Genomic DNA, 23513 nt, shown 5'->3' on the forward strand with positions numbered 1-23513 from the left:
ATCTTCGCAAAATTTCTCAAACACACTCGAAGTAAACGCGGTGCCCCTATCTGTTATAATTCGGGTTGGCAATCCAAAGATACAGGCCACCTCCTCTAACATAACTGGTTGTGTTTTTGTCGACCTTACTGCTTTCATGAACACATACTGTGTGAATCCGCAAATCGTCACTAAAATATGTTCATTCCCTTTGACCGATTTGATAAATGGCCCTAAGTGATCTATATGGATTGTATGAAACGGCCTTGGTTGTTTCAGTATTGGGTTTAACCACCCTTCTGGCTTGCCACCTTTTTCCTTAAAATATGCACATTTTGGGCATGCATCAATGTATGCATGTACTTCGTATGTACTTGCGCATTTTCGGAAACCAAAATTTATCTTTGACCTTCGCTAAAACCTTTTCCACCCCAACATGTCCCTTATCGTCGTGGTAACTTTTAATCATTCTCCATTCTTACTCTAACTAGTACAACGAAGCATTTTTTACCCGTCACTAGCCTAAAAAGCCTGTGATTCTCTACCACGTAGCTATTTTTGATTTGTGTGTCTTCATCGCACATCGGTTCTCTCAATAAAATATCAACAATTTTAATTTAGTTTTTATCTTGACGTTGCATTGTTACTAGGAAATCAGTATTAGCTATTTCTATATTTAATATACTTTCTGCTACTGTATCTACCTCTCTTGGTCTCTCTACTGGAGATCTGCTTAAAGTATCAACATTTTGCATATGCGATCTACTTCTATGCTCGATTTTAAAATCATACTCCAATAATCTTAGAAAATATCTCGCTATTCGTGAATTCATCTTATATGCATCTCGTACCGCTGCACAGTCTGTTTTCAACACAAAACTTTTACCTATCAGATAGTGTCTGAATCGTTCGACGCTGGCTACAACTGCCAACATTTCCAGTTCATAGCTATGATATTTCATTTCTGTCTGATTTGTCTTTCTGCTAAAATAACTGGCTGCATGCCATTTGTCTGATGACTTTTGTAGTAATATGCCAGCTATCCCTACACTCGATGCATCTGTATGTAATTCGATCGGTGCATTTAAATCGTATAATATCAAAATTGGCCTTTGTTCTAATCGTTTTTTTTTAATTTCATCGAACGCATCTTGTTGCTCTTGCTTCCATTCAAACTCGAAATCTTTTTTCAGCAGTTTTAACATAGGTGCCGCTATAATGCTAAAAATTTTCACAAATCTTCTGAAAAAACCTGCCAATCCCAAAAATTGTTGAACCGCATGTACCGACATTGGATTTGGAAAATCTGTCACCGCTTATGTTTTCGTTTCTCCTGGCCTCACTCCATTTCTACCCACTTCAAAACCGAGAAATTCTACATTTTTTTCTCTAGGTTTATCGTAAAACCTTCCTCTCTTATTATTTGTAATAGCGTTTCTAATTTTTCCAACAAATCCCGACTGTATCAAATCATCTAGATAGGCCACCAATACTACTTCCCGCTTTCTGCATTCCATCACCATTTTGTTCATCGCCCTTTGAAAATGGCACACCCATTTGCTAACCCAAATGGCATTCTTGTGAACTTGTAGTGACCATTAGGCGTAGAAAAATCCGTAAAATCTTGACTATCCTCATGAATCGGAATTTGGTAATAACCACTAAACAAGTCGAGAGTTATAAACATCTGAGCCCCATTTAATTGTTGTAAGCACTGCTCTATATTTGGCAAAGGATATTTATCCTCTAATGTTTTCCTATTCAGCATTCGATAATCAACTGCCATTCTAAACTGTCCATTTTTCTTCGGCACCAATACTATCGGGCTGTTGTATGGTGCTTCTTATTCCTTTATGATTCCAGTATCTAACGACTCACCCACCAACTCACTCGAAACTTTTTCGCGCGCTAACTCGATCTTACGTGGCGTCACATATACATCTACATTATCCATCAGTTGTATTCTCATCGCATTACACCTGTTCTCACTTTCCTCTGAATCTCTATCCGGTTGCTATGGATCGCAATCCATGAGAATGGATCGCAATCAACTACGTCTGAATCGTTTTCAGCTACGTTTGGATCGTTTTCAGATACGTTTGGATCGCTCTTAGCTACCTTTGAATTTTGCGGTAGCTCGCAAAAAGCATTGTTGCTTTTCTTTTCGTCTGTTATAAGGAGAATTGTGAAATACGTCAAGCGGTCACTAAACAAATTTTAAGCCACAACGAAATTTGTGCGAGCTACCGCAAAATTCAAAGGTAGCTAAGAGCGATCCAAACGTATCTGAAAACGATCCAAACGTAGCTGAAAACGATTCAGACGTAGTTGATTGCTATCCATTCTCATGGATTGCGATCCATAGCAACCGGATAAAGATTCAGAGGAAAGTGAGAACAGGTGTAAAAAGACACATGATCGAAGCTAACGTGCATGTGATATGTACCACATTTTTTTCCAATTCAGCTAGTGGACGCAGTTGTGATTCCGGCCTACGCAATCGTGCAGGCCTTTTCAGGACTTGAATACCACGTAGCCGGATAGTCAGCCCTTGCTACGGCGGACGGTTCATACGCGATTAGAACCTAGGATGGACATGCTGTTAAAGATGTGCGGAATGATGGCGGTGCCGCGGGCCTGCTCCTATCCAGCGTGCTACTTGCATACTGTCACACTGTCTCCTGCCTGGTGCATACGCTGCAGGCAGGGGGAAGGATGCACCTTCACAATAAAAAAAAACCCCGTAATGAACCAGCGGCGGATCTAACGGTAGGCGGACTAGGCGGTCGCCGAAGATTTCTAGCCTGCAGTATGCCGTATGTGTACAAGTGGACAGAGTATTAGCAACAAGTTGTTTTACTTCTAGAACTAGTTGTTCTACTTCTAATTGTGCTATGCACATTGCCTACCGTAAGGCGTCAACATGCCCGCCACCAAAAACCCATGTGGGGTTTTTCTAACCGCCTGTCTTACACCTGTTCTCACTTTCCTCTGAATCGTTATCCGGTTGCTATGGATCGCAATCCATGAGAATGGATAGCAATCAACTACGTCTGAATCGTTGTCAGCTACGTTTGGATCGTTTTCAGCTACGTTTGGATCGCTCTCAGTTACCTTTGGATTTTACGGTAGCTCGCGCAAATTTCGTTGCGGCGCAAAGAGGATTTAGTGACCCCTTGGCGTACTGCACGATTCACATCATAAAAGACAATATGAAAAGCGACAAATTCATACTGTTCTATGTTTGAACCCAATTGAGAACTTGTGTTGAAACCCCATTTTTAGGCAATGAATAACATTGGACAAATTTGTCGGCTTCTACGCATCAGAATAGATTCCCAACCAGACCGTCTCTCCATAGCAAAGAAGGAATATCCGACTAAATCTCGAAAGCCTAAACAGGACCGAATGATCACGTAGGTTGTTACGCCAAAAAGAAGAAGATTGTGCAGGTTTGTTTGGAAAACTTGGTCAAATAATCAATAAAGTATGGATGGTGATGTAAGCTTCAAATAAAAAAAAATACGATTAGATTTTACAATTGAATGCATTAATTATACATTTAATTCTTTCCTTGGAATTTTGCATACAGGTCTCTTAAATTGTCCTCTTTGTGTTTTTACCGTTACCACTCGTACTATTTCATCCCTTCCCTTATGCACTTCCACAATTCTAGCAAGAGGCCATCGTGTAGATGGACAATTATCTTCAAATAGAAGTACTAACATGCCCTCTCTTACCTCAATCGGTTTTGCTTGTTTTCCCTTCTTTAACGTAAGTCCTTGTAAATACTCTCTATGCCATCGTTTCCAAAACTGTTGGCTCATTTTTGTGATTAGCTGCCAACGACTCAATCTGTTTTGTATTGTTTCCGTTTGATCTACCCCATCGAGAATCCTAGGTTGATTTCCTATTAGAAAATGACCTTGTGTGAGTGCTTCTAGTGATTCGGGATCAGTTGATATTGCGGTAATTGGCCTACTGTTCAAAATTGCTTCTATTTCTGCTAATAGCGTACATGCTTCCTCAAACGTCAAGCTAGTCTCTCCTGCTACTCTCACAAAGTGAAATTTTGCCGGCCGCCTACTTTAATAAGTCCATCTGTGCCGATGAAAGGATGTAAATATTTAAGCGGTGATGTTTCTAAGACACGATGCGTCTTCGCCAATGTGCTGAGTTTGTCTGCAAATGCATCGCGCTGCGCCATACTACAAATGGCTTTCTCTCCTAATTGAAGTTCAATCGTAGTCAACCACCTTGACCCTTGATCGTCGTTGTCCTTTGCTGGTTGTTCTCGTTTTAGCCATCGACGTATAAAACGTAAACAGTAGCTCACTACTCTTCGCAACCTTGAGTAAGATGAAAACCTTGCGAATAGTTGCTTGCTAAAGGGATCTTTTTGCGTGGCGATGAGTACAACAGCCTTTTCGTCTTCTATAACTGCATCTTTTTTTAGCTCTTGTTGCAGTGGCCAGAATTCTTCGTTCATTAATAACCACGAAGGTCCATTCCACCAAGTAGTGGTTACTTCGTCCGGCAAGCATCCTCGTGAGACTAAACCCGATGGATTTTCTGCTCCCGGAACGTGCTTCCACACACACTCCTTTGTATGTCTTTGTATTATTGCTACACGGTTAGCAACGAAGGTTTTCCATCGACTCGGTGATGAGTTGATCCAATGTCGTACCGTCATCGAATCAGTCCATAGGTAACATCTTAACTCGGCCTTCAATGACTCCTTGATGAAACCGTATAACCGACTACCTAATACCGCTGCGCATAACTCAAGACGAGCCAATGTTTGTTTATTGGCGATTGGAGCCACCTTTGACTTTGATATTAGTAACATTGATGACACCTTGCCATTCATTGTCTCGGCACGTATGTAAGAGCATGCCCCGTAGCCCTTTTCTGACGCGTCACAAAATATGTGGATCTGCATTATCGTGCAATCTGATGGGCATACTAAACGTGGTACTGTAACATTTACTACCTTACTCGATTGCTCAGTATAGTTGTGCCATTCGCGTTTAAGCTGCAACTGGAGTTCTTCATCCCAGTCCAATGCCCTATAGCCTTGTGTTTTCCACGTCCACAACCTTTGCATGAAGAGAGCACGACTACAAAGTGCATGAAAATAAATAAATAAAAAATAAATAAATCTTTGCTATCATTTTTACAGGATCTAGCAGCTCTAGAGGATCGTAAATCTTAGCAATATTTCGACACACAGTACGTTTAGTTATCGGTTCGACGGATTCTAGAGCTCTCATTCGTATGGACACGTGATCTGTGATGGGGATCCAACTCATTCCCAGTGTTCCAATCGGTTTTGACTCACTCTCGAATAAATGTTCTTCTGTAAGAGCCAAATCTTCCTTTGCTACGCCTTCAAGTACTGTTGGTCGATTGGAAGCCCATTTACGCAACTTGAATCCGCCCTTCGCCAATACTGTTTCTAATTGTCTCTTCCTTTTTTTTGCTTCATCTTCAGTGCTTGCCCCTGTTAGTAGATCGTCTACATAAAAATCCTTTACGCACTCACATGCCTTGGGGAAACTCTTTCCATGATCTTAAAACGTTCGTTGAAGGGTTTTGATGGCCAAATACGGAGCCGAAGCCGTTCCGTATGTTATTGTATTTAACTGAAATACACCTATCGGCTGGTTTGGATTGGTTCTCCATAAAATGCGTTGAAGAGCTCGATCGTTTTCTTCAACCCATACCTGTCTGTACATCTTTTCCACGTCAGCAATTAGTACAACAGGTTTAAAACGAAATCTTATATAGATGGATAAAATATCATCTTGTAGCTGTGGGCCCACTAAGAGCAGTTCGTTTAACGAGCGCCCCGAACTGGTCTTACACGACGTGTCAAATACTACCCTGCACTTTGTAGTCGTGCTCTCTTCCTTCCATACTGCATGATGCGGCATGTAATATTCTTGCCATTCTGGTCTTTGCTCTATTTCATCATAATTGCATATGCGTGTCATATGCCCTAGTTGTTCATATTCGTGGATGAATCTTTTGTACTCCTGGGCCAGATTGCTGTCGCCCTTCATTCTTCGTTCCATGCTTATAAAACGCCTCAAAGCTGTTTCCTTAGATTTTCCCAGCATGTACTCAACATTTGGTACCTTTGGTAGTCGAACGATATATCTATGATCAACCACTGAATACCTCGTAGTTTCGCTGTAGATTTTGTTGCATTCAACCTCATCTTCATGTAAGATTTATTGTGGAAATACGAAGCATTCGAATAATCCTTCCATTGTTGATTCTACAACACTATAGCATGAAATCGTGTTATATTCCTGCGAGTAGCTTCCTAACCAGACCCATCCAAATTTAGTTTATAGCATCGTAGGAAGGTTGGGAGCTAGATCTACACGACCATCTTCAAGCAATTCAGCGAACATTTCTGCTCCCAGCAAAACGTCAATACCTCTTGCCTTATTAAATTCTGGATCTGCTAATTGAAGACCTTCCGGAATGTTCCACGTTGCAGTGGAAAGGGATTTAGTAGGGATGTTTGTGGTGATTTTCGGAATGACCAAAAATTCAAAAGTACCTTCGTATTTAGACACTCTTGAGCGTATGGTACACGTCGTTACCCCTTTGGAAACAACAGGAATTTTTCCTACGCCAGATAGTGATGTGTGAGTGTTAATCCTCTCTAGCCTTAGTAGTTGTGCCACACGTTCTGACATGATGTTTAGTTGCAATCCCGGGTCCAGCAACGCTCGAGCTAAAATCGATTCACTAAAAGACTTAGTCAACCAAACCTGTGCTGTCGCCAATAGTGCTGTTTTCGATGCTGAATCGGTTTTTGTTACCGCTGCTATCCTTCGTATGTCATGTTGTGTTGTTTCTTCTATATCACACAATTTCGTGTGGTGTCTTCTTCGGCATCGTAGGCATTTCAATGGCGATCTACAATTAATCAACAAATGATTTTTGTTCAAGCAGTTGAAACATAATCCCTTATTCCTTACCACCCTTTTCCGTTCATCTACTGTCATTCTCATAAATGTGCTGCATTGCCACAATGTATGCTCTTGCTTACATACCTTACATGGTCGCAAACTAGGTGTCCGAGACGAGCTAGCCCTCTCATCCGCAGAATATTCCTCCCATGCCATCAACGTGTCACCATCCAATTTATAGAACAGCAAGCTGGTCAACGGCGTGTTCCACATTTTCACGGGTTCCTCTAGTCGTTCCATTCCGTTCACTAGTCGATTGCTCTCGTTCACTATGCGCTGCAACTCATCTGCCGAACTATTTTTCATCACCTCCAGCGCAGCGAACGCCTTGAAATATTCTTTTTTAATACGTTTCTCATGATCAAATCGTTTTACCAGAGAATCCCATGTTGGCTCATAATTATCTGCCGTGAGCTGTGTGTGGTCGTATTGGCTGGCCAATTCACCCTTTAAGGCAGATAACAAATACTGCAGCTTCAATACTTCTGGTACATCAGAGGCAGTATGCACCAGCGACTCGAATCTATCCTTGAACGTTAGCCATTTTGTTGTGTCACCATCGAATGTTGGCAGCTCAATTTTCGGTAACCGCACCTTTGGCTGAGTTGTATTAAATGATGAAGCAAATGTACTATTTGCTTGCGGTTCACGTCGGTCTGGATTAGACACAGAAAAGAAATCCTTTATCTCGTGATATTTCTGCTCGAACTCACGACGATCGGCTGCAAGTGATTCGATCATTCCTGTATCTTCGGCTTGGTGCACTAATGTATCACGAATTGAACGAAGCTCCATTTTAGTTTGCTCCAAATCTTCTAGTCAACTTGGAATTTGGTTTGCATGTTTCGATGCGTCGAACTTGTTAATAAACTCCATCATATCGCTTATGTGAGTCATCACATCGCAGAGCTTTCTGGCTTGTTTGTTTATCTGCTTCTCGTTTGGCATTTTTACTTTGTTGATAAACCACAACACTTCACTCGTCGGCTTCACTTGGGTTTACGGTAGTGTTAGAGCAATGCCCTTCTTGCGGTTAATAATCTTTGCGATCGTGATGGCGACCTTTCTTGCTGCAATCACCGTTCTAACGCGCTCCAAATGACTAGCACTCCACAGATTTTACGGCGAGCCTCCTAGCGTATCTCAATAATTCTTCTTCACGATATCGTTTCACACGATTTGCTTTTGTGATTAGTGAATCACACCTTTCGCGAAGATCCGGTTCGGTAGACCAAAACTGATGACGCTTTCTCAATCGTAATGAATAATAGTTGTTGTCTCGCCGAGGTTACAAGTTCTAATGTTTATTCCCTGTCAAATTCAATGTTCTTCTAATTCTTCTTATTTGGAAATTACGATCTAGGGTAAGTGTACCAATTGTGGCTATAGCACCAATTATGGCTATAACGAACAATATTTTTGCTCTAAAACAGCCTATTTGCATTCTAAAACCACGGAAGGATTTTTCATTTCAACTAGGGTAAATGTACCAATAGTGGTGCAATTTGTGGTGGTACAGATGTATTTTCATGGATTCAAAGTGTCAGAAAGGACAATATCTGAATATTTTAACACATAACAATTGGAATATGTTTTATCTTCGCAATCACAACCATTTTTACCATGAAACACATCAAATTTACGAAAAAATACATATTTTTGTGATTGCTTCGTTGTACCTATAATAGTGGTATGGTTCCTATAGTCGTCGTATAGTGTTCCTATAGTGGTGGTAAACAAGGATGCCTCAAAACAGTGTATAATATTAATATAACTTAATTTTGAAGCTGTTTTCGTGTGAATAGCAAGGATTACTGCGATAATAATGATTTCTTTCGTAATTTGATCGCAAAAAATGTATGAATTTGGTTGATGAAAATATTGACTAAAGTACTGCATCACAGTTGTCGTCAACCTACACCCGGAAGAGTTTGCTTGATTTGAAGTCGATTTTTCACTCAGCCAAATAAGTGAATTTTGGCCTTTGTTTGGTAAATTACTTACAGTAAACTCATTTTTGTTGCTTATTTTAATGAAACCAGTACGACGTGTCAAAAATGTCGTCGAAAAAAATCTAAAATTACCTGTTTTTATTGATTTTAGAACTAGGACCACGATAGGAACATGCCTGTTTGGTGTACCTATAATGGCACTATCGTAAAAAACACTTAAAAATACGTAAATATGGTCAAAAGCCAATCAATTTGAATAAAACAATATCATTTGATAACTTCTTCTTCTTCTTTGGCTCAACAACCGTTGTCGGTCAAGGCCTGCCTGCACCACTTGTGGGTTTGGCTTTCAGTGACTAATTGATTTCCCCCCATAGCAGGATAGTCAGTCCTACGTATGGCGGCCCGGTCCATTTGGGGATTGAACCCATGACGGGCATGTTGTTAAGTCGCTCGAGTTGACGACTGTACTACGAGACCGGCCAAGCATTTGATAACAATTATGTTAAAAAACTAATAATTGCGTTGTTATGTGGTCATTTACAACGTTAATAAAAATATAAGTATCGTTATGAAATCTTAAGGATTTTGGAAAAATGTTGATACCTTTCATAAATAATGGATTTTTCGATGACCAAGAAACAGAATGGCCCCATTTCATTTTTAAATCCTTTGTAAAAGGCTAGAGAACATTTCTCACCATAGTAGATAACTTAACTACTGTTAATTTATCGTATGAGACGCATTTAAGTGCAATACCACCACTATTGGTACTAGCACCACTATAGGTACGTTTACCCTATGAACATTTTAACACATTTGTGCTTCATTAGATTCATGTTGGTCACTTCCGTTTGATAAATATCATCCTTTTAAAATGTGTTGTCAAGATTTTTGGTATCTCTTACCATTTTGCTAAGAGTAGCACCTTAGGATATTAGCGATTTTCAAGCACCTAACCATAATTTTATCTCAAAATCATCATTTTGGTGCAAAATATTAGTTATTTAACGACTACTCATCAAAGTCTACCAACATTTCATCGAAAATATGCCTTTTTCCTGTACGTCCATAATTGGTACAACTAACCTTCGGTGTACCAAATATCGCAGTATGCTATGGATGCTTTGTTGACAATTGTCGTTTTGGTCGTAGCGCGTAGTTTACAAGGGTACAACTCGGGTTTCTCGTTGTTATTTTCGCAATTGATATGTTCCTTTCTTTCTTCGGTTGTTATTACACAGAGAGGTACACGCGTTTGTAACATAAACGAACATATAACTATATTAACCTAAAAGACGTTATTCTAACGTAAAAAGACGAAGACTGTTTCCCGCCGTTCCCTTTCCGTGCGCTATCCTTAATTGCCAGTTGCCAAGTGCCGGCGTGTTCGCCGGTCGACCCCGTTGACCGCGCAAACGATGACCCGGGTGGATTGCACGCACACATCAACCGATGATCACTCACGCACCAACGGTGAGTTACTAGTAGCAACCCATCCGGTCCAGGTTAGCTCACAACATCTCCCCCTGTTTAACAAAGACGATACCCATCGAACCGACGCGGGAGCCTTCTATCTCTAGAAGATCGGCGTAGCGATCGTATCGGCTGCTGACGTCTTTGGACTGCCAAAGGGACTGGACTCAGGGACGGCTGTGCAGGGGATGTGTTACTTTGCTGCTCCGTTGGTGAAACAACCGTTTCCGCTGTTGCTCTGCCCATTAAAATGTCTAGCGGTAAACGACTTGGCTCTTCAGAATTATTGCTTGATTCACGCACGCTAAGTGAATCACGCCTCCGTAGCTGGTTTACGTGTCGACGATGTACCCGAAAACCATCCGTCTCCACTTCGTACATTACGCTGCCCAGCTCCCGTTTTACTCGTGCAGACACCCATTTCCACGAGTTCCGCACAAACAGCTTTGCATAAACGCGGTCACCACGCTGAAAACGTTTATGAACTAAAACTGCCGGTTCATCTCGTGCCGCAAGAGGAGGTTTTAGCAATTCCAGAGCCGTTCGAACTTTTCGCCCAAGCATAGCTTCCGCTGGCGATTGTTTATTCTCTAGCACCGGATTGGGAGTCGTACGGTAGGTTTCTAAAAATATGTCAAGAGCTTCTTCACGAGTTGCTCCGCCTTCCTCAATCTTCCTTGTTGACGTCTTGAAAGTGTCTACGAAGCGCTCGGCCTGCCCGTTTGACTGGGGATGAAATGGCGCCGTTGTGATGTGCTGAATACCACGACTGCAGCAATACGCTGAAAATTCAGTACTGACGAATTGCGGCCCATTATCGCTGACCAGTGTTTCTGGGTATCCGAATCTCGCGAAAATGCTTCTTAGTACTGCGATGGTTGCTCTGGTTGTTGTTGTTCGCATTTTTACCACTTCTGGCCACTTCGTGTGCGCATCTACCGCTATCAAAAAGTAATCACCTTCGATCGGCCCGGCGAAATCGATGTGAATGCGCTGCCACGGCTTCTTTGTCCTCGGCCAGGACATCGGTATCTCGCGTGGCGAGGACTTTGACGCTATCGCGCAAGCATGGCATGTTTTAACTTAGCCTACTACATCTCCGTCTATTGACGGCCAATACACATAACTCCGAGCTATGGATTTCATTCTCTGGATTCCTGGGTGCCCTTCATGCAGCTGTTTTAGGCACCGCTGCTGAAGTTTGGTTGGGATTACCACCCTTTCCCCGAACAGAATGCAACCTCGGACCGTGGTGAGGGCCTCGCCTCTGTGGTAGAAGCAAGCCAATTCTGTAGCGTAGGTGATGTTTTGGGGCCACCCATCCATGATGTAGTTGTATACTTATCGCAGCACCGGGTCGGATGCCGTGGCCTTCGCAACGTCACTAAAATTGAGTGGAAATATATTAATTGAATTTAGTGCTACGTATCTTACGTCATCTTCCAACTCAGCGCTTGCGATGATGTATTCTGGATCCGGTTTTGCGTGCTCATTAATCAGTCTCGAAAGCACGTCCGCATTGCCAAACTTCTCGGTCTGCACATATTCGATGCTTAAATCGTACATTTGCAACTGCAATGCAAATCGCTGCAATCTGTTGGCTGTGTACACCGGAATACCTTTGCTAGACCCAAAAATCCGAAGCAAAGGTCGATGGTCGGTCTGTAGTCGAAAATGGCGCCCAAACAGCATCTTGTGAAATTTCTTCACAGCAAAGATAATGGCCAATCCTTCGCGGTCGATCTGACTGTAGTTGGCTTCGGCCTTCGTGAGGGCTCTCGATGCATGCTGCACGACTTTTAGGGAGCCATCCATAAAACGATGGCTAATCGTCGCGCCTAGACCTATCGACGAAGCACCTGCAGACACAACTATTTCCGCATTTGGGTCCTAATGCGTGAGCAGCAAATCAGACGATAACAGCTCCTTAAACCTTTTGAAAGATTGCTCACACTTGTGCGTCCATACAAAATTTCTGTCGTTCTTCAGTAGTTCATCCAGCGGGTATCGGAGCTCTCGCATCTTCGGTAGGAATTTACCATAATAGTTCACACCTCCTAAAAAGGACGGAACTTCGCTCACGTTTGTTGGTGCTGCCATTTTGCGTATAACGTCGATCTTCGCTGGGTTTGGCCTAAGACCCTGTCTATCGATCACAAAGCCCAGGTACTCAATCTGCACCATTTTAAATGAGCATTTTTCCGCACGGATTGTAAATCCGTAGTCCTTTATACGACGGAAAAGATTGAGGAGGTTCTCATCATGCTCGCGTTCTGTTCTTCCTCCAACAACTACATCATCCATGTACCCAGAAGTACATTTCAATCCAGCGAGCATTGCATCGATTAGTTGTTGAAACGCGGCTGGGGCGATCTTTATGCCTGGCGGTAAACGATTATAGTGAAACAACCCAAATAGCCAGCTCGTACTTTATAGCTGATTTAGGGCTGTTTAACGAAAAATCGTTCCGATGTCGTACTTTGTGGCTGATTAAGAGATAGACGGTACTTTGCAGAACTATGGAGCTTTTTAACAGGCACATGGTACTCTTTGGAACTTTGCGGCTGATTAGCACTATGTGTAGGGTTCATGATAGAACTTTAAGGCTTGTTAAGAGTGTGTATCGAACTTGGTGGAACTTTATAGCTTTTTAATGCATGGCATCGGTACAAGGTGGATCTTGTCAAAGTGTCAAAGAGAGACGCCGTCAATCATCTCATTGCTGCTGTACAAGTTAGATAAGTTAATTAAAGAAGGAATATTGAGTGAAGTGATTGTGAATTATCAGTAAATTGTGTAAAATTTTGTGTAATTCATCAATACAAAAGTTTTAAAAATATACATATGTGTTTAAACGAAACAAATCTTGTTGTTTATTTCATCGATGACGCTTACTTGAAAATAAAACACACAGAAAAATAATCCCTGGAATCGTGGCATAAGGAAGCTGCTTAGGCGCTGTTTTAAAGATCCACATAGAATTTTGATGCTGTTTATCTACTGCAAAAGGCGAATTAGAGCAGCGATCTTTAGCGTGCCAAAATGAGCTGCTTAAGCAATTCTGGCTATTTGGGAATCCGCGATGCGTGTTAATAGTTAGAAGAGGACGATATTGCTCGTTTATCTCGACTTGCAGAAATGCATCGGACAAATCTATCTTACTGAAAAATTTGCATTGTGCCAATCTTGCAAATATATCGTCTGGCAGTGGGAGTGGATACTCATATGACTGGAGAGCAGCGTTCAGGCCAGTCGAATAATCTCCGCATATTCTTATGCTGCCATTTTTCTTCCGCACCACTACGATTGGGGCTGCCCAGTCCGAATAGTTGACTGGGGTAATCACGCCTAAGCCTTGCAAGCGATCGAGCTCTTTATCCACCGTTGCTTGCATCGCATATGCTACAGGGCGCTTCGGGCAGAACACCGAACGGTGATTTTCTTTTAGCTTTATCTGGATGTTTGCCTTGGTGCACAGTCCAGTGCCGCTAAACACCTCGGGGAATCGACTCTCCCATTTTCCAGATTCAGCTTCGATTCTACTACAGAAATAGTCCATCGGTACAGAACCAAGCTCAAATAGCTCTATTAAATCGGCTCCCAGAAGCTGCAAATCAGAAGCTATTACCCGTATTACGGCAACCCTCGTTATGTCCCCAATCGTTACCTGAGCACAAAATTCACCATCCAGCTGAAGGTGCGAACCAGGCGCTGTTCTCGCATGGACTTCTACCGGTCTCAATGTTGGCTCATCAAGCTGCTGCCAAATTTTTCGTCCAATGACAGTTATTGCGGAGCCGGTGTCTAGCTGTAGGCGAACCCTGTAGCGATTGATCAAAACATTAACAAATTTTCTTGCATGGCGCACGCTGTGTACATTCACGGTAACTGTACGTGTGTCCACCGGTGTGTTTTTGTTCCACTTGTTGAACTTTCTCTTCTTTGGCCACCACTTCTTCCGCTGGTTACAAAATCCTTCGCGGTGGCCCGTTCTTCCGCAATCACAACACTTGTGTAGGGCATACGGGCACAGTGTGGATCACCACACAACCAACAAGATCTGGGCGGCTTGCTTGTTCCCTCGAAATTCTTCCGCTGCTGATTCTGCTGCCCTTGCTGAAATCTACGCACCTGTGTTTGTTGTTTCTGTTGCTGCACTTTACTTCTACTTGCACTGTGTATCGCTAGGACTTTCTCCTCCGCCTGAGTAGCGATCATGGCGCTGTCCACCTTTAGACTGGAGATTCACTCACACTCAGCGGAGAGTTGCTCCAACGTGACGTCGGCTCTCTCCTCGATGCGGGAGAGCAATCTCGTCCTCACGTCTGCATCGGCATCGTCCTTCAAACCGCATACCAGTATCAAGCACTTGAACTGCTCTTCGCTCATCGCCGATAGCTGAAAATTAACACAAGAGCGATTAACGCGGCAGACAAACGACAACAGGTCTTCATTGCGTGATTTAATCAGCTGCAAGCATTTATATCGCTTGCTCACGAGGGTTTCCGCTCTCCCAAATAGAGCGGTCAGCTTCTCAACCGTTTCATCAAACGGCACATCACGAAGGACACTTGGCAGTATGAAGCTGGCATAGCGCGCGTATTCTGCAAAGCCCAGCTTGCGCACCAGCAAGCGCACTTTCGCTGCATCATCAAGACGAAAGGCATCTTGCGCGAAAAGATCATCATATCGGGCAAACCACGTAGCAAAGATGATATCTGACTCCGCCTCATAGCGGAATTCCATGATGCTGCCCGACAACGCTTCCATGATGAGTTCGGGATTGCAGGGGGCAACGGCCTGTGAGGGAACAGTCTGGCTCGGCTGTGATAGTGACTGTGGCTGTTGCAGCATACGCGTAATGAGCTGTTGCTGCTGCTGCATCTGCTGTTCCATTAGCTGCATCATCTGCATTATCATCGCCGAATCGGTGGTGGGCGCTGGAACTGCGGCTGGCGATGGCTGCGAAGCTGCATTCTGCGATGGCGGTTGCACCATCGACGCTTGCCCTTCGCTGGTGGGCGGCAAAAGATGCTGCGACGGGGCAAACGCACTCGCACGCAGCAGGGATGCTCTTCTCTGGTCCACTTCCATAGAGAAGTCCGGTGCACCATTTTCGCCGGTGTTCATCCTTCTACGCTTCGCTCGCGGTCGCGTATTTTTTTTTTTTAATGAACAGCACTAAATTCGCACACAACTAATCACAAGCCTTTTCCTGTTTTTTTTTTTTTACTCCTCGTCGCCACTGATATGTTCCTTTCTTTCTTCGGTTGTTATTACACTGAGAGGTACACGCGTTTGTAACATAAACGAACATATAACTGTATTAACATAAAAGACGTTATTCTAACGTAAAAAGACGAAGACTGTTTCCCGCCGTTCCCTTTCCGTGCGCTATCCTTAATTGCCAGTTGCCAAGTGCCGGCGTGTTCGCCGGTCGACCCCGTTGACCGCACAAACGATGATCCAGATGGATTGCACGCACACATCAACCGATGATCACTCACGCGCCAACGGTGAGTTATTAGTAGCAATCCATCCGGTCCAGGTTAGCTCACAACAGCAATCTTAAGTGTTAATATGTGTTTTAAGCATCATTTTTTTGTTAAGTGTTCGAACCAGTAATCAGTGGAATAATCAGTGGAATGTAATCGAATCAGTTTCTTGCTACTTGCAAAGAATGCAATCTTGAATAACTTTCATACGAAGAAGTGAAATCTGAAGCCGCTCGTGTCGCCTTATTGCTAAATGCGCTCTTGTTCTTCCCTGATCAATAGTTAGTGCCAGTCTTGACCGGAAGTATCTTCGCCAGAATGGCTACGATTCTTCATTTAAACAAATTCAAACATACCACCCTGATTTGTGCTCCACTTCGTATAGCGCTGAAACGGTAGCTGGCTTCGGAATAGCTTCCAGGTGATATGAAGAATTGTCAGGTGTGTGTCCAAGCACGGTGTCATTAGAAAGGTGTACGAAAGTATTTTTTTTAGGATTAGCCTCAGCAATTGTGCGATGAATTGAGCGTGGATATACAACCAGTGATAGAAAACGGATATTTTAAAATGTTAATTTTACGTATTTAATGGTGGTTATTTTGGTGCAGTGAACTTATTATTACTTGATTTCAATGAAAACAATGTCACAAAGTAATTTTTGGTGTAAATATTTACGAGTTTTAGAATACAGCCACAATTGGTACAGCTGTGGCGAATTGCTAGGAACACTATAGCCATAATTGGTACCTTAAGATGCAATTTTGAATTGAAATTTTTCAATTCAGTTTTTTGATAAAAACTGAGTGAAAATAAAAAATACCCTCGTGTTCTACACATTGAAGGTTACATAATGTTGTGGGCAGCCGTGCCGACCCCTGGACTTGCCGTGGCAGTTGCGCTGCAACCGGTCAACGTCCAGGAGGACGACAGTGTACACGCACACTGTTGCACACACTAAGCAGCGCAAGGCTTAGTGTGTGCCGAGTGCCGCACGATCAGAGTGTGTTGGCGAGCCGATCGAGCAGGAGCTCTCGGCAGGGGCGCTCGGTGCGGTTGGTGCGCGGCCACCGCAATTGTACGTTTTAAAGTGTTTTACGTTTTTATTATTATTTATTATGTAATGTTTTAATATGTGTGAATAAAATAATAAGTGCAAAGAGCAGTTCACAACAGTGGCGACGAGGATGGGATCCTCCTGCGTAAGGGGGATCCAACAAGAACCCGCGGAACGCCATCGCGATCGGGCCCATCTCGTTTTTGCTGCATCATCGCAGCGGCCATCGCGTTGGCACCGGTCCCCGTGCTTGCGGGACACCGCGAACGGTTTGGGTCGCCACCGCCGCCAACACCGAGGCCCCCGGCTGCCGTCCCATCATTGGCGACCACATGGGCAGCCGAACACACACTCTCGGCGACAAGGAAGGACGTCGGGCTGCAGCCCCAGCAACGCCAGCAGCACCACAGGCGAGGCAGCTTTCCGCCTTGCTGCTGGATCTTCGGATGGGCGTCGCATCCGCCCATGCTGCAGCCCCCAGATTCATCGGGCGAGGACGCATTCCGCCCAGCTGCAGCAGCAGCAGTGCAAAGATCCATCGGCGATGAGCAATACCGCCCCGGCTCGAGCTCAGCACATCATCGGCGAGGTAGCAATTCCGCCGCGGCTCGAGCCCTGCCTCTCACCACGGCGACGTACTATTCCGCCTCGGCAGCACAACACGTTCGGCAACGCACAAGTTGCATCGGCTGTAACACAGCAGCACACATCGGCGCGAACGCTTTCGCCCTGGCTGTAGTTGAACAGGCGTCGCCAATTACGCCTCGGCTACAGCCACTGTGTCCAGAGGGGACGAAGTATCATGCCGTCCCAGCTGCAGTCGAACGGGCGTCGCCAATTGCGCCCCGACTGCAGCCACAGCATAAAAGAAGGGCGATGAGCCATGCCGCCCTGGCTGCAGCCCCGTTCCAACGGGACACATATTTTTCCCCGGCTGCAGCCAAAGCATCGTAGGAGGGCGAGGAACCATGCCGCCCGAGTATTTTCATCTCTACCGCCCGTCATCGGACAAAAAAATCCATCGCTGCTGCCCTGGGGCAAGGATCATCATCATCATCGTCATCATCGCGGCATCATCATCATCATCGTTATCATCATCGTCATCATCATCGCCGTTACACCATCGCCGCCGTCCCAGGGAGCGGCACAGCAGCAGCATTACCGCCGCGTTATCGCCATCGCGGTGTGGGCCGAGAGCAGCCGCAAGCGCTGCTCAGCGCGACAACATCGGGATCCCCACATCTTGGTACCATCGGCCGGAAGGGTGTCACCACGCCGGTATTCCCTTAGTGGAATACCCCCGCGTCGGTTCGAGCCCTTCGGTACTAAAAGGGGGAGATGTTGTGGGCAGCCGTGCCGACCCCTGGACTTGCCGTGGCAGTTGCGCTGCAACCGGTCAACGTCCAGGAGGACGACAGTGTACACGCACACTGTTGCACACACTAAGCAGCGCAAGGCTTAGTGTGTGCCGAGTGCCGCACGATCAGAGTGTGTTGGCGAGCCGATCGAGCAGGAGCTCTCGGCAGGGGCGCTCGGTGCGGTTGGTGCGCGGCCACCGCAATTGTACGTTTTAAAGTGTTTTACGTTTTTATTATTATTTATTATGTAATGTTTTAATATGTGTGAATAAAATAATAAGTGCAAAGAGCAGTTCACAACACATAAAAACATAAAGAAGTTTGAAATTGTACCTAATACTTATTTTTACAGGCGTAAAATCGATATCTTGATGACATATTACAGCCATAATTGGTACACTTACCCTAATCCATTCTGTACTAATTACCCTAGTTGTTCTACTTCTAGTTGTGCTATGCACATTGCCTACCGTAAGGCGTCAACAGCCACTGTCATGAACATCTTCCTTTCTTTGGCCGATGATAACATTCCGGATAAAAACACATTTGGCGAAAGTGTTGCACATACACGCACGCTCACACCCATGCGCAGACGGCTCAGCATATCTGTGTAATCTACACCATACGAAAGCAAAAGCTTAGTGTAACAAAGTTATGTTTAATGCTTAGCACGTTCAGTTCGATGACAGGCCCCAGGGACTGCCAGTGAACTTTCCAGTATACCGGTTTCACAATCAGCTTGCGTTCTAGATGCCGGCGGAAAGGAAAGTTGATGAAAATCAGCGCTGGGCTGAACGTGTTAATGTGAATTAGGGCAATGCGCGTTGCACAGCCAACCCTCCAGCGTGAGCTAGCGATTCCTTAGTGATTTTTACATTGCAGGGTTTGAACTCATTGTGCTTTTTGGTTTGATTTGTGAAAATGAAACTTCATCGCCGCAATGTGTGTTAACGGTTTTTATAAGCGCTCATGATGCCCGCAACAGCAACTCATGAGCATTGTCCACACGCGAGAAAGAGATAGCACGAATGGAGGGGAAAAGCATGGACGACGGCTGACATCGATTGGCCGTCTGACGCACCAACACATCGATACCTGTCACAGCGCGCTCAGGCGAGGGGTATGAGGCGGAGCCAGGGACGGGTAGGTCGATGAGCTGCTTGACAAATTTGCCGTAGAAGGGAAAAAGAAAGCACGAGAAAATTCTCCGAACACCATAATTTCTTCCGTCGCTTTGCACAGCGGGAGTTTTGAACCTTTTGAAATAGTTTTTATCATTCGATCGATCGGGAAATTATCTGGCATTTTACAATTGATGCGTCACATCAGTACAATTTTCTCAAAGAACAGTGAAATTTAGCGTATCTCCAAATCTGCGTATAAGACGTACCGTGTATTTCGGGAACCGCCTGTATTTTGCGGCCATTTTCGGTCCCCATTAACCGTATATCTCGGGAACCGCCTGTAACTCTGCTAGTCTGTTCCCAAGTTACACTGTTCTCGACTTACGCGGATTCGAAGATACGCGGTTTTCTAAATTTGACTGATTAAATGTCAAATCAGTACAATTTGCTTTAAGTTCGGTATGAATTGTATTTTTGCTATCAAATTGAAACCGCTTGTAAGTCAGAAATTTTAGAATTTTCTACACGAATCATATCAAATAAATGGTAAAGGGTATAAAAGTAAAACTTTGAATCATTAACTCCGAGTAATCAATAGTATTTTAGTCAAAAAACGTGAAATTCGGCTTACGCGGATATTCGAATTACGCGGATTCATCGGGAAGACTGGATTTGGGTTTCAGTAACATTAATTTTTAATATTTATTGTTATGACATCAAGTAGATGTATTATTACAAGTAGTTAAGACTAAAATAATCTCAGATGTGGCATACTACGATACGATCAGAACCACTTAATGAATACTAATAGTACCAATACTGCAGGAAATACAGGAAACCGTTGAGATGTATGTTTAAGCCCAAATCTAAAATAAAAGATACAATGTTAGATGGATTCTTAACATTTGAAGTTTACGTTTCACCCTTAGCGTATAGTCCCAACTTCCGGTGGATAGTGCTGTACCATCCGGAGATACTTGAAGACAAGAGACTTTGTTTTCATGGCCGTATAGAAGACATACACGATGTGCCTTAAGGGTATCCCACACGTTTACTGTATAATCATTATAACCGGCGAATAGCAGACGTCCACTCACGGAAAAATCAACACAATTAACTCCGAATATAATGCTATCCTTACTGAAAACAGCAACTTCCTTGTCGGCTCTCATATCAAATAAGCGACACTATAACAATAAGAAATAATTGAATTACTGCCTGGTTATGTACGATATTTATCATAGCTTTACCGTACTATCATCAGAACCAGTGCTTATTGCATCTCCACTAGGATGAAATTTCACGCTGTTTATATCTGACTGGTGCCCTTCAAAGGACTGCACCACATGACCAGATCGCATATCCCATATAAAAGCCATCTTATCACAGCTTCCAGATACAAATGTATTACCTGTTTCATTAGGAGCTAAATCGATTGACATAACATCTCCTGTATGGCCATGGAAACTTTGCAACAGCTGACCTGATTCTACATCCCACAGTGCACATGTAGAGTCACCGCTACCAGTTAAAATTTGCTGATCAGAATTAGGGAAAATACAACAGGACATGTAGCTTGTGTGTGTTCCCACTGTTTTCTTCCTTGATGAAATGTCCTCTTCCAGAGTTATAGGGTAAACCGTTACCTTATTATCTAGTCCACTAGAAATTGGGATTCGAAATAAGATTACATAGCATAGATAAATTCGACTTCTATTTTTTTTTTCTTTTAACCTACCCACAAGCAACAAGGTTTCCGGAAGGGGCATAAGAACATCCCATTATCCATGTCGTTGGCATAGTAACAGCATGTTCTTTGTTAGTAGTAAATGCATCCCAAATGATCAATTTGCCATCTTGGGATGAAGATACTATGTGTCGCTTGTCCGGAGACCAGTTAGAACAAAGTACTTTTGCCTGATGGCCTTTCAAAACGCGACGGGGTTTAATGTTCAAATAGCTGATCATTTCCAAACGTTCCGCCAGAGACGACACTGAAATAAAAGTAAAACAGAAATGTATTGAAATATTTTTCCAGTTATCGATTATCAATATCATCATACAAGCAACATCGTTCAACTTTTGACGTTCTTCTTCCAGCTTCGACTTCAAGCATTCAGCTTCCTTGATAAGTGCAGATACTTTATCAGAATGTTGTAAATTGGTAAGCACTTCAGCCATAATGTACGAGACTGTTTCTATGTTTTATGAACAGTAAATTTCTTATTGAGTGAACTTGATGTTCCTTTTTTTCATGCAATGACAACGAATGACAATTACCATCAAAGTCGATGATCAAAGCTCTTGCACCGTTCAAATAGACATAAAGCGACAACGTCGCGCGCAACTACGTCTCGCGGGACAAAAAGTAGCTCAATTTTGGATTTGTCTCGCGCGGAATTTCTGCTTGGTCCGAAACAATAAAATTATCCTATTTGTTTAAGACTTATACTTATTCAAAACAAAACTAAATATTATTTTTTAATCTATTCAAAACAAAAATAGATTATTTTGTTAATTTATTCAAAACAATAATAAATAAATTTCAACAAATTTTAACTATTTTTTTATATTTTTAAACAAAATGCATGTACATAGTTTGACTGGGCCAAATGAGCGTCTTTTTGAACGCGGAGTGAAATTTTGAGCTACTTTTTGTCGCGCGAGATGTTGCCGCTCTATGTCAAGGTGTATGGATATTAAGAGGTGAAGTGCTTCAGAGCAAATTGACATTTCACGACTTGACATAACAATACTGGGTCAAGATCTATTAAAGAGAACAGGTCGATGCAAAGCCCGTTGCTAGGTTGCAAGGACCGTAAAGATATCAGGTCAAGTTATAAGCCCGTTTTGACAGCTAGGTGGAAGAAGAATCGACGAAGAAAACTGACAGTTAGTTTTCCGCGTTTGGCGAACGCTTCAAGTTCTCGAAGGAAAATTTCCATTTTAAATCACGGGCTGTGTTCTAATAAACTAAAATATTCACCCAAATTGATCTCCACCAAATATTGACCATGCAAAACGTAAACAATCCATCAATACATATACAAGCGGAAAACCATCTGTCAAAATCGGAGCCCAGGGGGGGGATCGCCAAAAGCGCTAAAACTACACCTCATTATACATTCCACCTTGGTCGAAGCGCTTAGAGTAAATTGACAGAAAGCCATGGGAAAATTGTGACAGTTAAAGTGAACATTGTTTATGTTTAGCGATGGACGTTGCTATGGAGTGAATGAGAGTTTTGTTCAGCATTTTACATTCAATTGCTGTTAGAATATTTGAAGAATTAGAATCTAATCAGAATATTACATGACTGATACAATCCGGTTAAGCCGGTCTCATGGTACAGTCGTCAACTCGTACGACGTAACAACATGCCCGTCATGGGTTCAAGCCCCAAATAGACCGTGCCGCCATACGTAGGACTGACTATTCTGCTATGGGGGGGGGAAATCAATAAGTCACTGAAAGCCAACCCCACAAGTGGGTTGGCAGGCCTTGACCGGCATCGGTTGTAGAGCCAAACAAGAAGAAGAAGATATGTATTGATGGATTGTTTACGTTTTGCATGGTCAATATTTGGTGGAGATCAATTTGGGTGAATATTTTAGTTTATTAGAACACAGCCCGTGATTTAAAATGGAAATTTTCCTTCGAGAACTTGAAGCGTTCGCCAAACGCGGAAAACTAACTGTCAGTTTTCTTCGTCGATTCAACTTCCACCTAGCTGTCAAACCGGGCTTATAACTTGACCTGATATCTTTACGGTCCTTGGTTTCGACCTGTTATCTTTCAAGGACGTTGATACTGGGTGCTCCGGTATTAAGCTGGCCCTACCCTACAAACAACGATATTTTATCATGGGGTGCAAGGACCGTAAAGATATCAGGTCAAGTTATAAGCCCGTTTTGACAGCTAGGTGGAAGAAGAATCGACGAAGAAAACTGACAGTTAGTTTTCCGCGTTTGGCGAACGCTTCAAGTTCTCGAAGGAAAATTTCCATTTAAATCACGAGCTGTGTTCTAATAAACTAAAATATTCATCCAAATTGATCTCCACCAAATATGGACCATGCAAAACGTA

The 23513-nt window shown here is 43.3% G+C and overlaps 2 protein-coding genes across 5 annotated transcripts; both read right to left on the reverse strand.

Annotated features, from left to right (window-relative positions):
- Positions 1–3038: 3038 nt before the first annotated feature.
- On the reverse strand, positions 3039–16608 carry LOC121600851 (uncharacterized protein K02A2.6-like). Of its 3 annotated transcripts, none has more exons than XM_041929637.1 (2): positions 14064–16608; positions 3039–5099 (listed from the first exon to the last, which is right to left on the reverse strand). In XM_041929637.1, the coding sequence occupies exons 1-2, from the start codon at positions 14117–14119 to the stop codon at positions 4037–4039; spliced, it is 1119 nt and encodes a 372-aa protein (XP_041785571.1). In that variant the 5' UTR covers positions 14120–16608; the 3' UTR covers positions 3039–4036. The 3 variants fall into 3 exon arrangements, with proteins under 3 accessions (XP_041785571.1, XP_041785572.1, XP_041785573.1); XM_041929638.1 differs by lacking the exon at positions 3039–5099 and adding an exon at positions 9965–11780; XM_041929639.1 differs by lacking the exon at positions 3039–5099 and adding an exon at positions 13980–14003.
- Positions 16609–20098: 3490 nt separating this feature from the next.
- Positions 20099–21720, reverse strand: LOC121600853 (guanine nucleotide-binding protein subunit beta-5). Of its 2 annotated transcripts, XM_041929641.1 has the most exons (5): positions 21491–21719; positions 21166–21421; positions 20678–21089; positions 20351–20614; positions 20099–20293 (listed from the first exon to the last, which is right to left on the reverse strand). In XM_041929641.1, the coding sequence occupies exons 1-5, from the start codon at positions 21606–21608 to the stop codon at positions 20282–20284; spliced, it is 1062 nt and encodes a 353-aa protein (XP_041785575.1). In that variant the 5' UTR covers positions 21609–21719; the 3' UTR covers positions 20099–20281. The 2 variants fall into 2 exon arrangements, with proteins under 2 accessions (XP_041785575.1, XP_041785574.1); XM_041929640.1 differs by having other exon boundaries at positions 20099–20614; positions 21491–21720.
- Between the last annotated feature and the right edge of the window lie 1793 nt (positions 21721–23513).

This window comes from Anopheles merus, unplaced genomic scaffold (genome assembly GCF_017562075.2).
Source record: "Anopheles merus strain MAF unplaced genomic scaffold, AmerM5.1 LNR4000008, whole genome shotgun sequence".
Taxonomy (NCBI): Eukaryota; Metazoa; Arthropoda; class Insecta; order Diptera; family Culicidae; genus Anopheles; species Anopheles merus.

What these genes read in the sequence shown, in the direction of transcription:
- LOC121600851 (XM_041929637.1), bottom strand. Translation starts at nt 14,119, where the DNA reads ATGCGAGAACAGCGCCTGGTTCGCACCTTCAGCTGGATGGTGAATTTT. An exon ending in ATGGTGAATTTTGTGCTCAG is followed by an intron (nt 5,100 to 14,063) that starts GTAACGATTGGG and finishes TGCACTTTGTAG; the next exon opens with TCGTGCTCTCTTCATGCAAA.
- LOC121600853 (XM_041929640.1), bottom strand. Translation starts at nt 21,608, where the DNA reads ATGGCTGAAGTGCTTACCAATTTACAACATTCTGATAAAGTATCTGCA. An exon ending in AAAGTTGAACGATGTTGCTT is followed by an intron (nt 21,422 to 21,490) that starts GTATGATGATAT and finishes CTTTTATTTCAG; the next exon opens with TGTCGTCTCTGGCGGAACGT. An exon ending in GGAAACCTTGTTGCTTGTGG is followed by an intron (nt 21,090 to 21,165) that starts GTAGGTTAAAAG and finishes CCCAATTTCTAG; the next exon opens with TGGACTAGATAATAAGGTAA.